The 10,356-nt window shown below is 37.6% G+C and overlaps 1 protein-coding gene across 2 annotated transcripts in view; it reads left to right on the forward strand.

Moving 5' to 3' along the window:
- Tfap2d (transcription factor AP-2 delta) overlaps nt 1–10,356 on the forward strand; it is a 57,563-nt gene that overhangs the window by 24,927 nt on the left and 22,280 nt on the right. For both annotated transcript variants that reach the window (XM_031366965.1, XM_031366963.1), the window contains one exon: nt 7,256–7,397. In XM_031366965.1, coding sequence (XP_031222825.1) covers nt 7,256–7,397 — 142 coding nt within the window. The remainder of the gene's footprint in view (nt 1–7,255; nt 7,398–10,356) is intronic.

Below are 10,356 nucleotides of genomic sequence, written 5' to 3' on the forward strand. Positions count from 1 at the left end.
AACTAGAAGTATAGCAAGAGTTCAGAAACTGTGTCTTCAAGTATGCTTGTTTTTTTAAATGGCCCCCTGACATAATGATAGACTGTTATTCATATTAGTTTGTAGTATGTAGTCAATGTTTCTAGCAAGTTTCTCATGTTTGTCTTTTGTGCTCTGTTTGTTGGAATACCTCACAAGACTGCTATGATTAACTAACAAAATATGTGAGTGACTGGTTGTTATAGATCAGGTATTCTGATAATTACAGGGCATTGAAGAAGGTACAGAACTATTGCTTTGGGAAACACAACGTAGATATTTGAAAACCATTGTCATGTACATAGAGAAATTGTCAGATTATGAGACATGTAGCTATGCCAGTGAGGCCGTGTTGCAGACTGCATTCCTTGAACCCAGAGGAGACATGTGTGCTTGGTGCTTCAGCTCTAGGATTTAATTATAATTTCAAATTATAAGAGAATTTATTTGCAGATCCTTGCAGCGCAGACAGGTGATCACAGCCACTTAAGAGTCTGAAGCAGGAGAATGACAAAGTTCAGGACCTGCCTTGGCTACAGAAAGAATTCAAGGCCAGCTTGGGCAATCTATTTCCCACACTCACATCACACATCACCAAACTGCCTATGACTCCAGCTGCAGGAAATCCTATGCCTTCTTCTGGCCTCCTGTCTCTCAGAAACATATGACATCCACTCACAAAGACACACATCCATCCATACAAGAGAATGAAAATAAATCTTTGAAACTAATAAATTTAGACCCATTCCTTTTGAAATTCCAAATCTCAGTACAACGGCCAATTAACTTTTCGTCAGAAAATACTTTGCCATTAACTTTCCACTTAATTTTTTTCTAATGTTTTCTCCCAAAATTTTTCTTTTGCTGTGATGTATGCAAAACTGAATCCCCAGAGACATGGTGATCAAGATGCATGCTGATGTTCTTTCCATTGGAATCCATTGGTACCTGCCTTTTAACACCATCACTTCATACTTTGTTACCTAAAACATAGAAAAGGCGGGCAGGGGTTACTGGTTGGCATATGCGCCCTGAAGCCTGTTTTGCAAGCATTAATCTCAGCAGCATAGACTTCCAAACTGAGAAGTTCTTAATCTAGTTTTTAAATTCACATGTTGCTGCTTGCACTTTAAAAGGTTGATGTCTGGGTGACGGAATAAATTGAAATAAACAGAAAGTTTAAACCCTCTCTACAGTAACTTATTCCATTCTTTGGAGCAGGAAGACATCTATGGCCATTCTTACAAATAGGAGGGGGAATGTTTTTGATCCTTCTTAGGATGTCCTTTACACCATCGATAGCTGCCCATTGCTTAGAGACAGAGAAACATATATATTGTTATTTGCACAAATCAATCAAAACCCAGAGAAGCTTATCCATATACTTTTCCTACCCTAAGATTTGTTTTTCTTCAGCCTGTTGACAAGAGGGCATCCGCTAGAAAGAATTGTACTTTATAAGTTTTCTGGTTTTTGAAGACTGTGTGTTTTAATCGGTGGATCCATTATTTGTTGATTCTCGGATTGTCACACACAAAGCTTTTGTGCAGTGATATACACATTTTAACTACATATCAGAATGTCTTCACTTGCCACTTCTTTGATGTAGCATCACTATACATCCTGTGACAATGTTACACTGCGAGCCATGGAAAGCAGTAAACAGAAGTAGAGGAAGGGAAGGTGTGGCTGTCAGTGTAAATGTAAATAGCAGCTGTTCTCCTCAGACTGTTTTTAAAACCATCACAGGGGAGAGCTTTGCGTAAAATGGGATAAATCATCAAAGAATCGTGTCTCAGCACAAAACTCAAGAGGCATGTTACAATCTTTCTATTTCTACTAGGTAGCTATGTAAAGGGTTCTCGACCTTCGGGTCGCGACCCCTTTAGGCCCCCTTTCATAGGATTTGCCTAAGACAGTCAGAAAATACAGATATTTACATTATAATTCAAAATAGTAGCAAAATTGCTGGTATGAGATAGCAGTGAGAACGATTTTATGGTTGGGGGTCACCACAAACACAAGGGTCATAGCCTTAGGAAGGTTGAGAACCGCTGTATGTAACAGAGTATTAAAACATTACTTAAGTATCTGCTTCGGTGTGAATGATGGACTGTGCAGCTAATCTGACATGTGCAACTTTACTTGCTACATAGAGCTGGAAGGTGGCACACCCACACTGTCATTGTGCTGGTTTGAAATGACCTTTGTATTTTTCTTAAGAACTGTAAGTGCATCTTTTGATCAGGTGCAATAGCCTTATTCGTTGGCTCCAACTTTTACATTTCTATCTTCAAGCGTGAAATTTCACAAGTAATCCATTTTCTCATTTTTGTAATAAAAGTACGCACTCTACATGGCATTACTATGTCTTTTTTAAAAAAAAATCTTTATTTCAATTCTTCCAAATATACATGTTATCTTCTTCCTGAATCAGTTAGGGAGATAAACTGTTGGGAATCAACATTTTTAAATGCTGCTTGTTCATTATAGCACCACCCAAAGCAATTAAATATTAACTAAATTAATTTATTAATAATTAAATTAATTGAATAAATGTTGATTAAATATAAATTAAATTAAATACTCAAAATATTAAATATTGATTATAAAGAAATCCTTTATATTTAGTCACCACTTCTCTGTTTTAAATGGGGGAAATGGTATTTTCTAAAATACAAATAAAAATATACACACACGTCTCAGCATTTCTCATTTGTAGAGTGTGAGGCATGCCTTAGTCAGCTAATTCACAAAATGCTATCTGCTAGTTCAATGACATGCTTACTTCATTGAGATTATTTTTTTTCCTTACTGAGTTAGGGTCTTTTGCAAAGTCTTATATTGTCAGAAGGAGAGAACTGTTTATAAAATGTAACATTAGAAGAGACAATCACTAATAATATTAGCATGTATTGATAAATAAAATTTGAGCATATTTACACCAATGAAACTGCTTACTTAAAAAAAATAAATATAGATAGATTGATTCTAATTCACATTGAAAATTCCATGCAGGTTCTCAACTACAACTGTGAATCATACACAGTAGGTTACTTTGTTGTTCAAATGCTCTTCCTGAAATAGACAAAAGCAATTACCCCAACAAAGTCTTTTTTTTTCCTTTTTTTTATTAGATATTTTCTTTATTTACATATAAATTTCTCCATTCTCAGTTTCCCCTCCAAAAAACAAAGAAACAAACAAAAACAACAAAAACAAACCTCTGTTGCCTCCCCCTTCCCTATGCCTGACACCCCGTCCTCTCCCACTTTCTGGCCCTGGCATTCCCCTACACTGGGGCACAGAACTTTCACAGGGCCGAGCTCATCTCCTCCTATTGATGGTCGAATTTGCAATCCTCTACTATACACATGCTGCCAGAACAATCAGACCCCTCCATGTGCAGTCCTTGGTTGGTGGTTGAGACCCTGGGAGCTCTGAGGGTACTAGTTAGTTCATATTGTTGTTCATCCTGAGGGACTGCAACCCCCTCAGCTCCATTGGTCCTTTCTCTAACTCCTTCACTGGAGATCCTGTACTCAGTTCAATAGATGTCTGTGAGCCTCTATATCTGTATTAGTCATGTACTGTCAGAACCTCTCAGGAGATAGCTATATTTAGTCTGGCTTGCCCTTCCTTCAGTCTCTGCTCCATAGTTAATCTCTGCAACTCCTTCCGTGGGTATTTGTTTCCCCCTTTTAAGAAGGAATGAAATGTCCACCTTTTGGTCTTCCTTCTTCTTGAGTTCCTTGTGGAATGTGGGTTGTTCTGCCTGTATTCCAAACTTCTGGGCTAATAACCACTTATCAGAGAGTGCATACCGTGTTTGTTCTCAAAAAAGTCTTTTTTAAAAAATATGTATTTTTAGCTTGAATTGTGTGTGTCTGTGTGTAGGGATGTGCACATGAGCACTGGTGTCTGAGGAGATTGGAGGATGGTGTGGAATCTCGGAGGGTTGGAGTTACAGGTAGTTATGAATCACCCCATATGGGTGCTGGGAAAGAGACTGCCACCCTCAATGAGAGCAATACATGCTCAACTACTCAGGCACTCCCCCAGAGCTCTGCCAGTTCATGTCTAGCCAGTAGATATGAAGTATGTAAATAAGGGTGAAGGTGCATCTTAGTGGGATGAATGCTTGCCTAGTGTGTGCCCAAACCTGACCGAATATTCTCTTTCTCCCTTTCCCTCTTCCACACCCAACATATATGCACATCATACCAACAAGTCATAATTAAAGTGTCCCTATTCTTGGGCCTCTTATTTAGCATATTTTGGGGGGAAAGCTTAAGAGACTAAATATAGAACCCCAATTAGTTACATACAAACTGATAACTTTGAGAAATGCAAGAAATTTAGAATTTCCTCTGAAAATAGCATGGAAAGAGAGTTGTAGCATAATTAATCAACATGTGATAGAATAGACTTAGTATCTGAAGAATAGATATATGGTTTTTTTATTATAAAATTCTTCCAACTTTTCTGTACTTTTTAAAAATGTCTCTGAGAATAAAATGTGACTAGAATTTTTAGTTGTAAGAAGCCTTAAGAGAACTTTTGGAGAGGGGGAATTACATCCTGAACACTAATTCCTCAGCTTTCTGCAATCTTAAATGGCCTTCTTGCTCTTTACAGTTGTTAACACTGTTAGTTTTATCAAAATGAAAGCTTTGTTTTTAATAGAAAAACAGGACAATTCTGGTTTTGAAAAACAGTATTTTACTTAGAATATTTTATTGATGTCCCCTATTCTGCTTGTATACACCTCTTCATATCTATGATTGTCTCTCCTCTTAATCTCTCCTATTACCTATTTTCATCCACTCTTGGTGCTCATCTGACAATATGTCTGCTGTTCTATGAGCACACAGCAAGTTCAAGTCCAGAAACTTTTTAGAGTGTTAACATTGGCCAGCTTTTAAACAAGGATCACATGATAGAGACATCAAGCCTAATTCTTTTTTGCTTCTACATGGAAACACTTGATTAACTATGTGGCTGTTGGGTCAACCCTGCCCTATGATTCTCACCTTTTGTTACTTCTGTAAAACATGTTAACAATCATTTGATATTTGTAATACCACATCTCCTATCTCTACAACACCAATACACATGCGTAGGTATTGTATATAATGCTTATAAAGATACAACGATAATCATAAATTACTATTGTATTTTATTTCTTCTTGTTATGGCTGCTAGTGTTGCAATGAATGTCCCAATTTGTGTGTTTGTGTGTGTATGTGTGTGTGTGTGTGTGTATGTGTATGTGTATGTGTGTGTGTGTGCATGCACATGTGTGAATACATTCTAGATAGAGTTCAGAGGACATTCTTGGAAATCTATTCCTCCTTCCACTTTGATGTTGGTTTAGGGATTGACTTGTGTTCAGGTTTTTGTTAATTTTACCACACAGTCATCTTGCCACCCTCCTCAAGCTTTGTTTTTAGACAGGGTCATGTGGTCCTGTTGGTCTCAAACTTTCTCTGCAGCTTCCTGATTTTGTGTCAAGCTGACGATCAAACCCAGGGCCTCATACAAGCTAGGCAAATTCTTTAACTACATCTCCAGGCCAGAGAAACCACTATTTTAAGTCCTGGTCTGTCTTCCTATGATATCTGATTAAGCATGCCCTGAAAATGACTCAACCGTTAAGAGCACCGACAGCTGTTCCAGAGGACTCAGGTTCAATTCCCAGCACCCGTGTGGCAGCTCACAACTCTGTAATTCCAGTTCTGGGGAGTCCTGTTATCTCATACAGACATATAATCAGACTAAACACCAATGCAAATATAGCAATAAAGCAAAAATTTAAAAAAGACTGCCCTGAATAAAGTCATCATTGAGTACATAGGTTTGATTTATATATTTGTATATTTATTTTATATTTTTTATATTTGTGTGTGCAAATACTTGCTCATAGTAGCGTTCATGTTTCTAGAGATTAAATCATATGCCTTCTAGGGAAGCAGCTTACTACTAAACTCTATTCTCACTCAGAAATTTGGATTTTTAAATAAATTTTACCTATCAGGTAAGACTTTTGATTAAGCATTTTTTTTTTCTTTTTGGTTTTTCGAGACAGGGTTTCTCTGTATAGCCCTGGCTGTCCTGGAACTCACCCTGTAGACCAGGCTGGTCTCGAACTCAGAAATCCACCTGCCTCTGCCTCCCAAGTGCTGGGATTAATGGCATGCACCACCACCGCCCGACTGATTAAGCAATTTTAAAAACGTTGTCCATTCTACTCTAGAATGATTTTCTTCAGTAAATATTACTTTCTTAGTAGGATATTTTTATCCCACTTATGAAAACTTTATTTGCACTCAAGATTTTATGGACAAGCAGAAGTTGTTTATGATTCTGCTATGTTCTGCATTTTCCAAAGCAGGTCAGTACATCGGGACCTTCTGGAAGCCCTGATGTTGATGGTATTATAGTCATATAATGAACGATCTCTAACACTGCAGTGTTAACTTCATGAAAGTATTTCATTTTATAAAGTGATAACTTTCAAAGTCTTTTGAGCACATTGCTGTATATTTTGATAAGAAACCCTGCCTCGAAGAACCAAAAAGAAAAAAAAATTGCTTAATCTAAAGTCTTACCTGATAGGTAAAATTTATTTAAAAATCCAAATTTCTGAGTGAGAATAGAGTTTAGTAGTAAGATACTTCCCTAGAAGGCATGTGATTTAATCTCTAGAAACATGAACGCTACTATGAGCAAGTATTTGCACACACAAATATAAAAAATATAATCTGAATGTCTTGTCTATAGATTATAGACACAATCTGAGCAGAAACAAATATATATACACATTGATTTATATATTTGCATATATATACATATGTACATAAATGTGTATATGTGTGTATATATATATATATATATATATACATATACATATATCTCCAAGGAGCTTTTCCATTGGTGATCATGAGTAGAATTGTGGTAGAGTATGACATTCAAAGAAAAGAGGCAAAACTCCTGAGTCAGAGATTTGTTCTCTGTTTTACCTGGAAAGTTCCTGTTCCTTATTTTTCATCTCCATTCCTCACAGATGTCACCCCCCTGAACTTTGTTTAAATTAGCTAGGAACATTGTTTAAATTAGATAGAAACAAAAGGTTACATGTGACCACACTCATGTATGAGAGTTGGAGAAGACTCACAGTATTGCACTTGTAAGGTCAGATATGGATAAGCCAGTGACTTGTGTTTTCTGCCAACAGGTGAGGCTTTGCATTTGGCTAGAGATTTTGGCTACACATGTGAAACAGAGTTTCCAGCCAAGGCAGTAGGAGAACATCTTGCCAGACAACATATGGAACAGAAAGAACAGACAGCAAGAAAAAAGATGATCCTAGCAACCAAGTAAGTGCTGTGAAGATGCCTCCATGCACCTTCATCCCCAGTTTTCCTGATCTCCTTTGAATGGCGGTCTAGAAAGTAATAGTTCTCTAAAAACAAGAGGGCTCACATTCTAAGGACAAAATAGATCCTCCCAGAATTCTACCATCTACATCAGGGCATCAAGGTTTACATGATTAGAAACTGGACTATCAAGAAAATTCTTTTTTGTTTGTTTGTTTGTTTTTGTTTTTTGAGACAGGGTTTCTCTGTGTAGCCCTGGCTATCCTGGAACTCACTCTGTAGACTAGGCTGTCCTGGAACTCAGAAATCTGCCTGCCTCTGCCTCCAAAGTGCTGGGATTAAAGGTTTATGCCACCACTGTCCGGCAAAAATTGTTATCAGAATGTGCAGAAATTAGGCCAACTAAAGGGCTCAACATTAAAGACATTTACTACCAAATGCTCACGAACCTGAGTTCAATACCAAGACCTCATGTGATAGAAAGAAATCCTGCAAGTTACCATCCAACTTCCACTTGTGTGTTATCACATGTTCATGCATACACACACACACACACACACACACACACGAGAGAGAGAGAGTAAAATATAGTAAAATTTCCAAATATACATGAAATACAAAATTCTTTCAGTGATATAACCAGTCACTGATTTCCATCTTTGATAAATAATGTTTCACAATATTTCAGAATATTTTGTAAAATACAGTTACAGAAAAATTTACATGTAGTTACCCTCCTAAAGTATCTTTATTTGTAGTGTTTTATAATTAACCAAATATTTTGGTATAATTAGGACAATTGCTTAGGCAGAAAGATAGGAACTCGACGCCTCTTGAACCAGACATGATATTTGTTATTTGGTAGATAGAAAACACAGAAAAGCCTCCTCCTCACTGGATTAGAAATAAATATGCTTAACAGTCGGTCCATGTTAAGGTAAGTCAGAGCAGCCAGTGATCTTAATTAAATGTTGTTACTTTAATATCGATCGTCAGTAGAAACACCAATCTTTAAATCCATAAATCCTCTAAAAATTTTAACCTCCTTAAGGACAATGACGTAAGTGACAAAGTTAGAATGTTGTGAGTCATTGAAGATCATCTTTGTTACATAATTCGTAATATGACATTTTGTTTTGAGACAAAAGAGTCTTTTCATATCTCAGCTTCAGAAAGAAGAATTTAAATAAGAATGAAAGTAGTCCGAATAATAATTCCCTAACTGTCCTGTGGAGATGGTGGTAATTACCACTGAATCCTACAGGATTGTCATCTGTATTTAAGGACATACGTTGTCCTGTGTCCTTGATATAAGTGACAAGATTATAAAATCCAATTGATATCTAGAAAGTGATGTTCTGTGCTAAATTATCTAGCAAGAGTTCAAGCTTACCAAGCTTTGCTTTCATTACTCACTCACCAATTTGACTATAATTTGCAACGCTGTTTGGAAAAAATGAGATCAGTCTGTAAAACTGTAAATTGATTTATTCAATGATCTAAATACTCATTGGTGTTTAAAATGTGTTTCAATCTGAGAGAAAAATGAAGACTTGACTTGAAACCAGTCTAACCTTTGTGGGGGGAAAAGATTATAATGATGGAGTATTGCATCAGAGTTCATATCATTTGTCCAAAAATCTGGAGCATAAGGCTATATTTGTGTTCTTAGTTAGAAATCTAAAACAAATGTAACAGTGTATCACTCTTATGTAACATGAAACTCTGGAGATTGTGGCACCATAAAATGCTGCTAAATATTAAAGTAAAGTTGAACTCAATTCTTAAAACTCAATTACTATCCTGAAAGCTATGCAATTTCACTTCAGAGACAAGAGTTCCATAAAAAATGAATCAAGTAAATTCCTAACAACACACCTGGCAGAAAATTGAGGCTCAATATCCATAGAAAAAAATCACAAGAGCAGACAAAAGAGTCAGAGACACCACTTCCCCTGTTAGTAGTTCCACAAAACTCCAAGTTAACAGTCATAGCATACACAGAGGATCTGGTGTAGAACTATGCAGGCCCCGCGTTTGCTGCTTCATTCTTTGTGAGTCTATAAGAGCCTGCATAGTGGACCATGTTTTCCTTGTGTGCTCCATTGTCTCTGATTTCTACCATCTTTCCTCCCCTTTTTCCACTGGGTTCCCAAGCTTCGAGGGGAGGAACCCAATAGAGGTCTGCAATTTCTATTTGGACTCTCTCTCCAAATAATGTCTTGCTGTGGGTCCCTGCACCCACTCCAAAATACTGCAAGAGAAAGTATATCCGATGAAGACTAGACAAGGTACCTATCCTTGGTTTCTGGACTATTCAAGTCTCTAGTTCCTGGCAATTCAGGCAGTGTCTGGCATGAGCTCCCTCTTGTGGCATCAGCCTGACATTCGTTGGAGGCTCCCACAAGTTCTGCACCATCATTTTCCCCAGCATATCTTGCAGACAGGATTGATTGTAAGTAAAAGGGTTTGTTGCTGGGTTGATATCCAGGTTTCACTTTCCTTAGTTTGCAGTGTACCTGCCCAAACCAAAGAGACTAGAACACAGGGGTGAAGGTTTCATGAAGGCATGTGCTCTACCGCTCCATGTTCAGTGAGCCATTTGGATGTAGTCCTTAACAATGGGGCCTTCTTGTCACTTTTCTATCTATTGTTGTCTGTCCTAGCATCAACCTGAGTTGTTTCAGGATCTCCACAAAACCCCCACATCCAACAACTCAATCTAATGCAACCCTGGCCCATCACTATCTTGCTTTGATACAAAAGATGGACGGTTAAAACACCTTATCATCCATAACTCCAAGTCCTCTCTACAGTCACTCTCACAGATTCCAGGAAGTTTTCATTACAGTGGGTTTCCACACATCACCTCCCAGACCGCCTAGGTCCAGCTGTCTCTCCCTGCACACTTGAACACCACCACCATCACCACCACCACCACCACCACTACCACCACTAC

Source organism: Mastomys coucha, unplaced genomic scaffold, assembly GCF_008632895.1.
Source record: "Mastomys coucha isolate ucsf_1 unplaced genomic scaffold, UCSF_Mcou_1 pScaffold14, whole genome shotgun sequence".
NCBI classification, from domain to species: Eukaryota; Metazoa; Chordata; class Mammalia; order Rodentia; family Muridae; genus Mastomys; species Mastomys coucha.